We start from the raw sequence: 15612 nt of genomic DNA on the forward strand, positions 1-15612 counted from the left end.
CATGATGGTGGTGGAAGATTTGGCTTGGTGCTCTCTTACAGTTGTCGACTTTCCCCTGAATTCACTGCAACACACCGCAGAGTGGTTGCTTTAGGCAGGAGAGGGGTTGCATGGTCATAGTGGCTCACATGTCTGAATGAGGGAGACACATCCAGTGCAGGAGGTCAGGAGGTCAAGATGAGTTCAGCTTAGTATGTCAGTGGCTGAAAAGGTTATTGGCAGACACTGGTAGACTCCTGAGCTGAGATTTTAATTAAATTCGGGACCAAGTTCTATGAACCACGTCATTTCTTAAAATTATTAGCATTTTGAAGACATCTTTTGTTTATTTTGTGCTTCAGTGATGGTGAAAATCCCGGCCGATTAATATGATTCAGTTAATATTCTGTCTGACTTCCATTCCCCCCTCCCTGTTTGTGCCTTTCGTTTCAGAAAATAACATCTTAAACTAATCATATATCCATTCGTTTAAATTTACATACAAACTGGTTGACTTAACTTTTGTGTTTTTAAATGATTTTTTTTTTTACTCAAAATGAGTCAAAATCCTGAATTTAGAACACAAATGTTTGTTTTTGCAGTGATTCTTCACTGTGTTATGGCTGCTTTTTTAAGAAAACATGTTGATCTAATTAAAATAATCAGTCAGAAAATTAGCACACTTGCAGATTATACTCTTAACAGTCTTCATGAAGCTCACTGAGATACGTGTTTTGGTGAAAACAGGCAGAGTATACTTTATTTTTAACCTACATGTGCAGACAAAGTCTGAAATTCTCATGTTTTGTAAATAAAGCAGAGTAATTTAATGGCATTTTATGGCACGTCTCCTTTTAAAAACAGTTTTCTAGTGGAAAACAGCACATCAGTTATCACCAGGGTGATCTTATTTGCAATTTAGGGTCAAAAGCTACATGTTATTGTAATTTATATGATCTTAATGAAAATTGATGACAAGAATAATAATAATGTGTCACTGAATTTTCAGAAAAAGCTATGGAAATGAATAAAAGCAAAAAATGCAAAGTGCAATTTAAAAAAAACAAAAGAAATGCTTTTATAGACAAAGAACGACTGAAAAAATACAATTAAAACAAAACAAAAACAAAAAAAAAACACAAGTTCAAAGCCATATGATAAAAACATGTTTTAGAAGCGCTGTGCTTATTAATGTTAAAAGTTTCCACACTACTTTCATATCTTTCTGAAAACAGATTTGTGTTTTTGTTCATCATTAATAATAAAACTGATCATTATATCATTTAATATGAGAATTCATTTGGCTTAATTTCTTATTATATGTGCCCCAATCTATCACAAATGCCAGTCTAGACAACAACACAGAACACTTCATTTACTGTGCTTCTGATCAGCCATTCTGAAATTATCTCTACAATTCTTTTAAAAAAACAGAAAATAGAAAATATATTTGTACTGCTGAGCTGACGTGTTAAAATATAATCAATAATATGTTTTCCATTTGTTCTTCTCATTACAATGTGAACATAAAGTTTACACAGTCAGCAATGAGAAGACTTAGCATTTTTTTTTTTTTTAAATTTCTATTTCTAGTTGCAAGTTGGGAGTTTCTAACAGGGTTTTTGATGCTTTATCTCCCTCAGGGGGACTAAAATGGCATTACACAAAACGCCTAATTTTGTCCACAATTACCCTGAATACAATTTTAAAGGATTGAAAATAAATATTTGTATCCATGTACACTGAATTATGGGACAATGTTTGAATTTTATTCCACTACTGCAAAAAAAAATGATGAATTAACCTACAATTATTAAGGTTAAGCTATTTTAAGATTTTTTTTAAATATAAAAAGATGTAATCTATCTCCAAAATGTATTCTTTTTTTGTTTTATCTGTTAGATTTTATCTTTGAAAGAAAGGTGACATTATCAATTTTTAAAAAAAGGTTAAAAAGCTAATTAAATACATATTAAACAGTCCTAATTATTTCATACTGTTTTCAAGTCATCAAATTATACTGAAAATTTTGATTAAAAAAAAAAAACTGTCCCTTTTAACAAAACATGCAGTTTTTTTTTTTGTGTACTGTTTCCTGTTAAAAAAGAAAAAAACAGATTTCAGGGTTTTGTATGTTTTTTTTTTTTTTTTTTTTTCTTTTACCACCAAAACAGAAACACAGGATAACGAAATCATATTTCTAAATATTTCTTTTATTAATTGTAGTCTGGATACATCTGAATCAACATAAGAGCAACATATGATCAGAAAAAAGCTCCCAAATTACTTAAGATGTTAAAAGGAAACTCATGGAAACAAAAGTACAAAGAAAACAAAAAATCAAAAACACTGATATTATCCTTTCAAATAACTTCAAACACTGAACAAAATGTTTGTGTGCAGTTTATTTTTGTATTTAGATAATTTGGGCTCCGAGCTCTTCACCTTTGATTAGAGAAAAATAGCTTTTTGCCTCCTTATCAAACTCAAACGTGCATTAAATCACAATATATCACAATATATCAATATGTCATATTTGAAGCTTTCAACGTGGTATATATCATATAATGTTTTCTTTTATACTCATAAAAGCAGTTTAAACAAATACATTTTTCATGTCTGGTCTGAATGATTATCCATTAAGCATTCTGTGTGTAAAGGATATGAAATCTGGTCATAAACACCTAAGAAAATGAATCCAAAAAGCAGATTTTCACCTCAGACTTGATGCAAACCTGTGCAGGAGATTAATCAATGCAAAACATGCCACTGTTTAAATATTTCAACCTGTGCTGATTGTGCATGTGTGTGACTACATGTGTGTGAGTGCTGCATGAGGGATTAGCCCCAGTGTGTGTCCACTAGTGATTAGCCTGGTCAGTGGGCCTGTTGTGCATTCACTTGACACATTAGCATATTAATGCAGCTTCGCTCTTGATCTCCCTCCCGCCCTCTCACTCTCCCGCTCTGTCCCTCTCTCGCTCTTTCTCTTTCTCTATACATATTTCCCAGACTAAGTTGTTGCATCCTGCGGCTTCAATCTATAAATCTCACCAATTTAGGCCACTCTTGCTGTGAAGCAGTGGACAATCTGGTCACACAAACCTCAAGGTGCCTGGTCTTCTTTTCCCTCCAAAAATGTCCCCTTGTCTTGCTCCTCTGTCTCCCTGTCAGATCTTTGCCTTCTCTTTCAACCAGCTCGCCATCTCTCTCCCTGTCCCTCCACCTCATTCAAATCCTTCGCTTGCTCTCATTTTCCCTTTTCTTTCTCCAAGTCTGGCCCCTGAACTTTGTCAAACACAGGAAAACACACACAGAAGCGAATTCGCAGGGGCAAACACAAAGTGGGTGAGTATGCACACACAGAATCCCACCCCTCCTTCATTATCCTTTTCTGTCACTCACCCCATCCAGTGCAAATTCAGCAAGACCCTCTAGGCTCTGCTGAGGTGTGAACCGGACACATTTAACTATTCAGCCTTTTCTGCACTGTAGACAAACTTTAACCTTATTTCCAAAATGGGGCACTTCTGATCTGCAGAGCCATAAGTACCTGTATGTGGGTGGGGGGAGGGGACCAAAAAACAGAAAAATGATTTAAGGTAAATAAAACCTTTGTCCAAGTGAGACCTGCTGAAACTTGTGTGTTCATTTAAGAAAAAAAAAAATTCTATTGAGGCTAAATTAAGCTGATTATTTCCATTTCCAAACTGACCGGTTGGAAAGCTTTCTGTGAAATCTTGTTATTTTGCAAAAGTAAAAACCCTAAAATTAAAAGCGTTTATAGGCCCAGTGATTCCAAAAAGTTGAACTTGTGTCCACCGATGTCAAGAGAGCTTCTTAGAGGCGTTACATTTACATAAACACACACTCTCCCTCATTCAATATCACTCTCCCTCCCTCTGTTTGTCCTTCTGTGTGTTCCGCTCATCCACCCACAGAGCCGTTGAGTTTGATCCCGTCCATGGTGGTCTGTCCCTCGCTGATCTTTCAGAGGTCAGGGGCGTGATGTCCATCCACAACTCCTGGTTTCACAAAGGCAGACGCAAGAATTGCGTTTGGACAATCAGCTCCGGACCTCCATCCGTCTCTCGGTCATTAGTAGGTTTGCTGACTTGGACAGTCAGGTGCACAACCTGGTTGTCCACCAGGTCATTTAAAGCTGCCCAAATAAATTCAGTTTCAAGTCACCCAAAGCAGAAATCAGATGTTATGAGTCCCTCCAGCTATTTTTGCTCCCCTGGATGAAGCAAAGTTTGGAAAGTGTTTAGCTGCACCTCCTCAGGTCAACATATATGGACATATGGAGAGATGGACCGACTTGAACAGAAGGAAAAGCGGGAGCAAAGAAAGGAGAAACGATAGAGGGAAAAAGCTCTAACTCATGCATGTCTTCTGTGCCGGTGTCACCATGATGAACGAAGGGGTCACCACCCGGGGGCAGGCCCAACCTAAAGGAGCCAGCACTGTGACCTTGTACAAAAGAAGAAGTGGGTCCCCCAACGGTCACACGGATCAAAGAGGACAAAAGCTTGAGATGATAACTCAGCACAGCAGTGGAGCGCATTATTATCAGACACATAAGCAACAGCGGTAGTAAATTTTACTGAGTTAGAGGAAGGAGGGAGGATTTAGGAGGAGGGCTTAAAAATTAAAAAGTAAAGCTGTGACTCGCTCTAATCTGATTTGCTGAACGCAACATTTTCTCTTTATCTGATTCGCTCTGTGAGGCGTTCTCTCTTTCTGTGGGACCCGGTCTTTATCCAAACGATGTGGTCTTTAGTGAGGCCTGGCCTATTCATAGGAAGCCCATGTGCTGTGTGCCCACCATTGAGGTGCAGAGTAGCACGGTCACAAAGGATGGCAGCATTTCAGAGTCCATTCCTCACAGTTTAAGTCTGTTAACAGCAAAGTTTGTGGTTAAATTGTAAAGCCAGAAAATACCAAATAGATTAAAAACAAGAGTTTAAAAAGTTTAAATGCTATCAGAAGCACAAGTGTTTGTGCTGAAACAGTTGATAAACTGGAAAATAATTTACTTGCATGTTTAAAATGATCATGCAAGTAAGTTCTGTTATCTGAATGTCAAGACAACCTGATAGCTGAAACTTTTTCCAGTGCCGATTTCCAGTAAAGCTGATTAGCTCATCCAATGCATTGTAAATATTAGCATTTTACAGTGTTGATTTCAAACAAACAAACAAAAAGCTTAATTTTTCTGAGAACAACTGCAGAACAGAACATTCAGAACAGAACCAAGTAATCATGCTGCAACTAAAAGAGGCCTCAATCCCTGAACTTTTCCGGTTTACACTTGTCTAACCTCACACAGAGCTGCTGGAATTAAAAGTGATGAAAAAAGATGTAATATCTAAATATAAAAAAAAAAAAAAGACAGAGCAAAAAGGCAACAGTCCAGTAGTGCCTGGTTTTAAAACCCTTTGGGGCCTAAAATCTGGATCAAGAATTACTGCAAAAAGCACGAGATAAAGTCCCTCTCAACCTCAGAGAATTCATCCTTACATGTGCGACAGACATCCTCGCCTCTCATCCATCCTCCCTCCGTTCTGGGCCGAGTTTTAGCCGCATCGCTGTCGACGTCTGACCGCACTTGTCCTACTTCTCCATCTTTCACTCTCTGAGCCTCTACCTCTTCTGATTCTGCATCCTTCTGCCTCTCCTTCTTCAACCCTTTCTGTCAGGCCCACCCTCTGCCTTTACATTTCCTCTCAATTTCCCCGCCCTCTCCCTCTCCCTCTCTCTCTCCTTTCACTCATTCCTTGTCTCTCGCTCTCTCCCTATCCTCATTTCATGCAGCGCTGGGGTTACCTAAGAGACTGGGCCTCAATGGAGAAAATCTCCTTTGGTACAATGAACTGGGCGAGAGGCAGAGGGGAGGGGAAGGGGAGAAATAGGGGGGAGCAGGGCAGAATGAGGGGGTGCTGGACACAGGAAGGGAGGTGGGGTGAAAGTAGAAGGAAAGATAGTGGGATGCAGATGCATGCAGCGATTGAAGGGGGATTCGAAAAAATTGAATAAGTGGCTTCGCTTGTGTGATTTTGCTTCAGTGGTCAGTCTTTTGATGGTTGCTTGTGATGCTCCCCCACATCTCCCACCCCCACCTGCTCACCGTTAAAACTAGTAGCTCTCGCTAATTAAGAATTCACTCAGTTGAAGCATTTTAACTAAATATTTAAAAAAATTTCTAATAACTTCTCTTAAAACCTCACCAAAGCTGCTTTTGTTTTATTTTGCAAAACTGCCAAAGACAAAGTTGAAGACCTTCATGTCAGTTGTTGCCATTTTGTTTGTTTACTTGTTTGTTTGCAGTCAGCAGGGAGCGCAAGATGACAGGCCAGGATCAGAGCTCTCGTTCCAAAGATTAGTGTGTTTCAACAGCATAAAACCTCTCCATTCAGCTCAAGTAATTCCGCTATTCTCTTTCAATCTATTCACTGTCTCTGCTTGAGAGATGTCCCCCCCCCCCCCAAAAAAAAGGAGACAAGACACACACAACCTTGTTTAGAGGTTAGTTACTGATTAGCACAAAACTTGCAGTTCATTTTCCTGCTGCACCTTATTGAGCTCTTCAGCCATTCCATTAAGTTCGTCGTTTGTCTCCGAGTTGGCAAACAGATCCCCTGCTGCTCAGCTCTGTGTCTTTACAACTCTTCCCCAAGCCCCCTCATCTCATCTGAGGATGTGAGAAAACAACAGGGCTAATAATGAAAGAAGCAGGGAGATAATTACAGCACGGCACAAGGAGTTACCCCACGCCCTTGACTGCGTGGAGCAGAAGTATAAAATGGGACATGGAGGTTGACTTTGGGGTGTCTTGTAATGCACTTTTCTTTGCTAGCAATAGCAACTTATTCTTATTCCCATGTATGTCATGTGTAAGTGCCAGGGTGAATCTGGGATCTCTGTGTTAATGACTCTATCAGGGCCTGATACCCAGAGGCCCCTGCTGAGAAAATGGATCCAAGGGGATTGGGGTGTTAGAATGTAGCACAGGAGGTGTCAAAGTTGGGTTTGGGGCGCTCTATGAGTGTGTGTGGGTGTGTGTGTGTGTGTGTGTGTGTGTGTGTGTGTTTGAGACTAGGGAGTGGAGGAGGGGGGCATTAGGGCAGATTGTCCATGGTTCTCTCCCCTTCACTGAATGAAGTTATTTCCAGGCCCCTGTCCATCTGTTACCGTGGCAGCAGCGGTGACCAAGGTGTTGCCATGGCGAGGTGGACACAAAAAGGCGTGGCGTGGGAACGGGTCCAGGGGTCAGGAGTGAGGGTCAGGGGGTTAGGGGTCACAGCCAGCTGGACAGCACACAAGAGGAGGCCAGGGTGAGAAAAGAAGGAGGGAAAGTTTGATTTTCTTTCTTTTTTTCCCCCTTTCTTCTCCAGGTTTTCTGCTCTGGAGGGAGACGTCCGAAGAGTGGACATCACTGGACATTAACATTGAACTGGGGTGGTGAGGTGAAAGAAAGGGGGCTGAGGAGGGTGGAGGGAGTGAGAGGGACTTGGGCTTCACAAAGTGCCCCCGCTAACGTCCAAGCTCCCTTGTATTAGACCTCAAACCTTACTGATGTCTAATCGCACACAGCATTTGACAGGCAATTGACTCTGGTCAATGTACACGCAAATGTGACTATTGAGAGGATGTGGATGGCTGTGCGTCTGTCTGTGTGGCCACAGTGTGCACTTTACCCAGACAGCGATACCCAGGGAAAACAAAAGACCATTTGACCACATTTCATTCTGCTTGTTTTGAGCTTAAACCCTTTTTGAGACAAAGAGACAAACAGAGGGTGAGAATGAATTTAAAGTATTGCTCAGTGTGGGAGAAAATATGCACACACATCACGGTCTTGCAGAACTTAAATCTATTTCTCCTCATAGGAAAACTAAATTCCCAGGAAATGTCATGAACTGGGAACTGGACTGATTATCAGCTATATCAGGTGATTAAACGTCTGCATTTCAAACTAGAAGTGTTTTCATATTTTACTTTAAAAAATGTTGGTTTCAGGTTTTTCAACTTTCAGTTTGGGACTCCTTCAGGTTTCACTTTGACGTTGAGAAGATGCATCATGTTTTTTTTTTTCATCTTCTGCAGCATGTACACATCTGTTAATGTGGACTTTTACACCTTTCATTGTTACTTTATTACTTGCACTTTAAATCCAGATATATTACAATGCACTGAAAGTTGTAATCCAGCTGCAAACGGTGCAGCCATGTTTTATTTGACCAATTAACCAATCAAATTTCCTCAATACCTACACTTCATCATACCATACTACCACAAATTGATGCAGAAATTTTCTTTATTAACAAAAATCAAAGAGAATTTGACTTTTTTCTTGATTTATTTATGTCATTCAGTGTAATTAATCATCCTACCAGTTTTTGCAAAGTTAGAAGTTTAATTGATCTTACATAAAATTGTAAAAGGGAAGTTTTAAGTGATAATAATGTCTTTACAGATGAACAACGACGGGGTTTTCTTTTTGCTTTCAGTTTCTAGATGTTGAAGGCAAATTGGAATAAGCTTTTTTCCACAACACTACCCGTAATTCTCTAATTACAGAGATGATTACATGGACAGGCATGCAAAGTTGTTGTTTAATATGCTTGATAAATATAAAGAAATATGAAACATATTCACAATGTAAGTTTGTCTTCTACCTTCAATCGTTCGACTTATCCCTATAAAGCCAAACGTATCATATTTGGTACACTTTCTGAGACATTCTAAATAATTTTGTAGGAAAAAAAACTTTTCTCAAAATAGTGTTGAACACAATCTGATACTTGTCCTCTGCCCCCTAATTATACAAGGAAGCAAAGGATACTGCAGCAAAAGTTTTGACCTACCAATATACGGTGATATAAATCTGCAAAAAAAAAATTCAAATTTTTCTTACATTTTGTTAAATGACCAAAAAAAGACCTCAAATAAAATTAAAACCTGGAGATTTCTTATAATTTTTAAAGGGATTGGGCCTTAAAGACTTAGAGCCACGACAAAATCAAATACACTGACTTTATACATCTTGATTTGTTAAAATGCTGCATAAATTTAACAGTCTCACAAGGAAAAAAGACACAGCTGCAGATCCACTTCTTACTTTTTTACATTTTACATAAAGGAGGCGTCAGATAAAGCTGGCTGCTCGGACCTGTGATCTGTGTCAAAATGTTCAATGTCTGTTAAATCTTGGACGAGTTGTTCTTGAACCTTGAATTTCCCCCTTGGGGATGAATAAAGTATTCTTGCATCTTGTCTGTAGCATGATATGATATAAAAACTACTCCTCTGACAAACACTGACTCACCATATTTTGTGAAATGATTAAAAATGTCGTTGCATCACATTTAAGATGCTTCAAAATCCACAACTGGAGGAGTGAACCAACTACTGTCGCATTGAGAAAGGAAGTTTGTCTCCCATCTAACCTGTTTATGCTTTAAAGCAACTTTTAGCTTCCAGTCATTAAATCTTTTCACATTTACCTTCATATTAAGATTAATTTGCCGTCATTAAAACATCATGTTGTATAAGAGTGCAGAGGTGATGCTTCTGCGAGAGAAGTAGTACCAGATAGGAAATGGGCTCACATCATGTGTGTTTACATAAATTAATCCAGCATCATGGGACCCTCCAATAAAACTAATATTGCTGTTATTATAAACCACTGTTTAGTGTGAGTTAATTACAAGGACAAGCAGCATTAGTAAAAAGAAAACAAAAAACTACTGAGCAGGGCTGATTCATTAAAACATCAGGACACTGCTGAGGAGCAACAGGTCCAGAAATGAGCATTCACACACACATTAACACACAGGATCATGGAGTAAATTCCACCAGTTTATTCTTATATGATGGGAGGAATTAAAGATGGATGATTTTGTTTGACATAACCGAATACAACAAAATACAACAGCAGATCAAGTTAAATGTCTGCATGAACAAATGAAAAGTAAATGAATGCAGGTATCCCACATTATAAATGGATCCATTCAAATGAGTTCAGCAAACATTGGCTATACACACGATATCAAACATATCATGAACACCATGAAAAAATCCAAAAAAGGAAAATAAAGATTAAAGAGACCATGTCTGAATTTACAGACGTTTCCTTTGTTCAGGAGGTTTTGGAGGGAAAAGGCCCACATAGGAATGGTCCTCTGACACGCAAAACTCCAAGCATGCACCGTAGATCATGACGTAACAAACCACTGTGCTGCAGCTCGATTTGCCCATGTGACCGCTGATGTTTGAACCTGATTGGTTAAACTTCTTAAGCTGATCATTTCACATAGTAGTTCTTTTTTGTTTGAACTTCATAGGAAAAAACAAATGCATCATGGGGAGGATATCTCGATTAAGTGGTGTTCATGCACCAGTCGTATGTAAAAATCACATCAGTCTGTGTTTCTGCAGCACATTTTAAATGTTTTAGAACAGAAACTAAACGTAAAGTCTATACGGAGGAACGGTGAGATAAACCAAAAAAGGTTGCTGTAACATCCAAATTGCTGGAAGTTGATGTAGGAGAACATGTCCTGATTGCACTTAATGTTGTTGCTTCATAGATGTCCAACTCCAGTGTTATCACTCTGAAGACTTGAAGAATGAGCTGGGTTTTTTTTGTTTTTTTTTTTAAGTCAAGCATCAAAACTTAAACAAAGTGTCAGTCGAGCATCACTAGCTGCATCACAACCTGCAGGGTTGGATAGCTTCCTGCGTGTGTCAGTGAGGTAACAGGGAATGCCAGGTGAGATGGTGGAAAGCAACTTGTGATTTATAGACACAACTTTTGCAGATTTTCTCTGTGACTAAAGTCTAATTCAGCCTCCATCTTGCATCCTACCTGTACTGTCAGCTCTCTCCAGCCACTGCAAAACAATGTTATCAAAGGAAGACATGAAAATGAAGAGGAAAATGGACAGAGGAAGGGGAAAAACACAAGTCAAGATGAGACTTGTCTTTCCCCCTCCTCTGTCCATTTTCCCCTTCTTTTTCATGTCTTCCTTTGATAACATTGTTTTGCATTTCCTTACCAAATTAGCCACAATGTGAAACATTTATGTTGATCTTTTAGCTAGCATGTAGCGTAACTCTGCTGCAAGTTCCAGCACCACAAAAGAAAAAGTTTTGTGTGGTTTTTCAGACATAGGATGCTGCTGGGAGGCATATATGAGCATGATAAATGTCATTGTGCCATCCAGTGAGTCAGGACTGCAGAGTTTCAAGACTGAAAAGTTATATAGTGCATCTTTAACAACAGGGTTAATATGGAAACGTTTTTTTCTTGCAGGGGAGTCAAACTCCAGTCCTGGAGGTTTTTGTTGTTTCCTTCTACCAACACAGCTGATTCAAATCAAATGGATCCAGCAGCATCTTGTCAACATATTTATGAATTTCAGTCAGGTGTGTTGGAGAATGGAGACAACAAAAACCTGCAGGATACCGGCCCTTTAGGACTGGAGTTTGACACCTGTAGGGTGCAACTAACATGTGAAAAGTGCTTCTGCTTTGCCACTATTGTATATTTATTACAAACTACCTTGCTTTTGGGTGGGAATATGCCTTATGACATATGGTTAAGGTTAGGCACAAAAAACTGGTAAGATTAGGGAAACATCACGGCTTGTGTTAAAACACTCAGTTCATCCCACATGGGTAAAATAGAAGATCACAGACATTGTCCTGAAGTACTTCTGCTAATTAACATCAAGCCACACTTTTCTGTCTGTCACATTTTCCCAGGTGACCAGGTTCAGGCATTTGAGGGGTTGTGGTGGAAGGTATGGTTGAAAAACTAAATGAGAATTAAAAAATCTTCTCACAGATATGACAGATATTGTCCACTTCTTGGTTGAAATACATTTTCAGTCTTATAGGATTCAGTTACAACGAGGAAGCAGTGTTATAAGCAAATAAATAATTACCTCCTATAAGACAACCCTACTATAAACACTTATTTTTCATTTCCAGCTTTTTATGCATCTCCAACTTTAAAGATCTGAAGTGAAGCTTCAGCAGAAGAGTAAAGCACACAGACTTGTGTTGAACTATGGCAGCAGTGAAGGGCAAGAAATTAAAATGTCCATCTGCTCCGTGGCAAAATGAAGAGACAGCGAACCCTGATCCGCATCAGTGGATAACACATTATGACAACGTGGATAAGAAGGCGCTTACAATGCAATTACACCCACAAGAACACACACACACACACACACACACAGACATGCACGCTCATGCACAGAGTAAACATATAGGTCCCTGCTTATATGTGAATAGATTGTGGGATGAAAGGAGTGAAGGATCCATACCCCTCTACAGCCCATATTAATGGGATTAGGAGCAGGCTCAGGAGGACATGGCAGGCCAAGTCCAACGCTCCGTTTGACACCTTTTGTCCACAAGCCCTGAGACGCAGCTCGCAGCAATAGGATGAGGGACAAAAGCTTTTGAACATTGTGTTGTAGCTACAAATATATCACGATGGGGGAACGTTGAGGCTTAAGTTCCACTGCAGATAAAGAGGACAGCCAGCCGTTTTGACAACTCAATCAGTTTTTCTTTACAAGATAAATCACCTGGATCTCTTCTCAGGTTCATAACATGCCATCGCTACCAGCAGCCAAATTCTGATCAGGTGTTTGTTTTTAGGATTTATTGAAAAGATTAAACTTGTCTTGCATTGGTGGTTTTTTGCTGGTACCTCTGAGATGTGTAGCATTGGTTTAATATTTATGGTGCATTTAATGGTAAAATAGGAAATGACTTTTTGAAAGATGTTGTTCTAAATTAAACTGGAGCCAAGTTGGACATGAAGCCTTTCACTGAAATATTTTCCAAGACAGAAGAGTAGTAAATACATATATTTGTATTAATAAAAAGGCAGCTGTTGCAATTTAAGTCAACTTGTATTGATCTTTAGGTCCTCCTCTTGCACTGGGAACAGGCAGCAGCTCCTCGGTTTGAGCGATTATTGACATTCTCAGTGATCTCCTCACATCCCGTGCCATCCCAAGGTAACACAGAGATTCTCTGTCCTCTCCTCCATCACGGCACTCTGGGAGAGCGACCAAAAGCAGTTTTACGACCAAGAGCTGCTGACACTCACTTCCTGCCAAAAGACGAGGTTCAAAGTCATCAGAGGCAGACATATCATCAGATAAACTAAGGAGCACATGAGAAAACCCTACACACGTGTTTTACGGTTTAGTTTTGTCTGCAATCACACAGAATCAATGTTAAATCTAGATATTCTTGTCATCTATCAAACCCACCTTCATTATGGTGTTTGGAGAAATCTAAATAATCGTGTCAATAAGCAGCTCATTGTGAAAGAGCTTTAATACACAAACCAAGCTATTACATCTGTAAATGAACACTTGTTGGAACTAATTTGCTTGCTGTCAAAGCCAGAGAAGGATGAGAGCAGAATTCAGGGTCTTTATGAGACAAACATTCAAAACAAATGTACTGACATTGCTTTAAATGTGTTTTCATCTTGTGATGCATTAAGATCTCAGATAGTTGGAAGCTACTGGCAGTGCATGTCTGGACCTTGGTCAGGGTATTTGAGATGCTACGTGAAGTCACTGATATCGGTCTCTGTTTTCCAAAAAGCTTCATTATGTGAGACTTGTTTTCTATATCTGCACACATAAAGGCCTTATGATTACAACTGACCTGTTCTGAATGTAAAAGTTATAAAATATATAGTTGCAAAGTTGGATGGAAAGCCTTTCTCTATCAGAAAATTCTCATATAATCTGAACATTAAGCTTCAGCTGTCTGTCACATTGATATTTCATCCAAGCGGAATAAACAGTGAAATGTTTACAAGTTTACCAAACATACACAAGTCGTACATTTACTTAAATTGCCAGAGTTTTCTTTGAGTGTTTCTTTATAAGCGTTTGGCTGCAGTTGTGGCCAAAAATCGTTTTGGAAACAAATTGTCCTTTCTGAGCTCGAACCAGAGATGCTCTACAGGTTTCAGACCAAACTCTGATGTGATCATTTAAGATTTCTAACAGTTTTCTTAAAACCCACGCTTGTATTTTCTTGTTCATATGCGTCACCTCGGCTTTGTTTAGTTGAAAATAAAAGCTTCTAAGCATCTCATTGTGAGATCTTAATCATCCTGATGAAGCTTTCACACCTTTTCCATATTTTTACATATCTGTGAATCTATTTTTGGCTGTAAGAATCTATAAAAGAAGCGATGCTAATTGCCTGGTTTTTTCCACATTCTGCTTTAGCTTATTTCGCTTAACTCCTAATGGGCTGTAAATGTCTTTAAGCAAGGATTTGTCATGACTCAGCACAGATGGGGGACTCAAAAGCTCATCCAAGGCAAAAAACGGTTTATTAAAACAGCGAACAAAAGAAACAGCAAAGCCCAATCAACAAAGGCAGGAGTGGGCTCAATACCACAGAGAGAGTCGTAGTTAATGGGCCGAGCGAGAGTAGCTGCAGCAACCGGGTTTTAAGCCGGAGAGTGTGATGAGGTGACAAGGGTCAGGTGTTCAGTCTGCAGCAGCAGGCAGAGAGGAAGAAGAAGCGGAGCAGGAACAGGAAGTTGCAGGCCATGACAGATCTGGCTTCAGTCGGGTTTCTTTGGGTGTTTCTCAATTCAGGTTCTGCACACTTCGAACTGCGGATTTGTGGGCTGTATACGTTATAGTGGCGCCAAGTGCTGTCCCAATTCAAAGGCTCCTTCGAGTCCACCCTTCAAATGCACACTTTGTTTGGCTCCAGATTAGCTTAAAACGAAGGATACAAGAGATGTATCCTTTGCACCTTCTCCCATCCCAGAATTCATTGCGCTTCTGATAGAAAAGAATGAGCAGCAGAGCGCTGTAGGTACCAAACCAGCCAGATTGTTTATTTAGTTATTTTTATGTATAAACACACATATTTGTGTCCAATAACCACAAAGGAATTTCATTCCAGTTGTCCTCAGATGTCTTCGTCCCCTTTCATTGAAGAAAAGGATGAATTTATTACAGTCACTCAGATAACTGGAGACTGAAATAATGATATCAGACACTGACAAAAAACACCTGACTGGGCAGCAGTTTTCTCCTTCTTTAATGGGAGGGTATGAATACATATGAGGATGACTGTATATGTGTCTAACAAGGATTATTTTCCACAGAAGTTAATGTCAGGTTGACAGGATGAGCTGTCAGCCAGAGGAGAGCTGCTTCATGTTGGTCATTTAGACACAAAGGACAATGACAATAAATCAAAGTTAAATTAGTGGCACCATTTTCTGTCATTTAAAAAAATATTTTTGTGTCTTTTTGTGGAAGAATGGGATCAGTAATTAGATAAACTTGGCATAAGTGGTTGCCAGGCAACGGAGGACTGGAGCACTATGGGTAATTCTCGTACACTAGATAGGCCGTCTCATTTCACTGGCAGTAAGCGCAGTTCGATGTGTGCAGACGACGTAGAACACTTCGTTGCCTTCGCAGTCTGTGCACTTGGAGGTGTGCAGACCCTGAATTGAGAAACACCCTTTATCATACATAATAATGTGACCAGTGCACATGCATGCTTCAGCTATGAATGTCTGCTTGTAAAGTGCTCCTATCCACACCCAAA

The 15612-nt window shown here is 39.4% G+C and overlaps 1 protein-coding gene across 1 annotated transcript in view; it reads right to left on the minus strand.

The window, feature by feature from the left end:
- The window catches only part of LOC306770412 (major histocompatibility complex class I-related gene protein-like), a gene marked incomplete at both ends in the record, with an annotated part of 60927 nt that overhangs the window by 971 nt on the left and 44344 nt on the right, over positions 1-15612 (minus strand). The window contains one exon of the mRNA XM_079259272.1: positions 5809-5921. Within this exon, the coding sequence (XP_079115398.1) occupies positions 5809-5921 (113 nt within the window). The remainder of the gene's footprint in view (positions 1-5808; positions 5922-15612) is intronic.

The sequence above is a fragment of the Telmatherina bonti genome (assembly GCF_933228915.1).
Source record: "Telmatherina bonti genome assembly, chromosome: 19".
NCBI lineage: Eukaryota > Metazoa > Chordata > Actinopteri > Atheriniformes > Telmatherinidae > Telmatherina > Telmatherina bonti.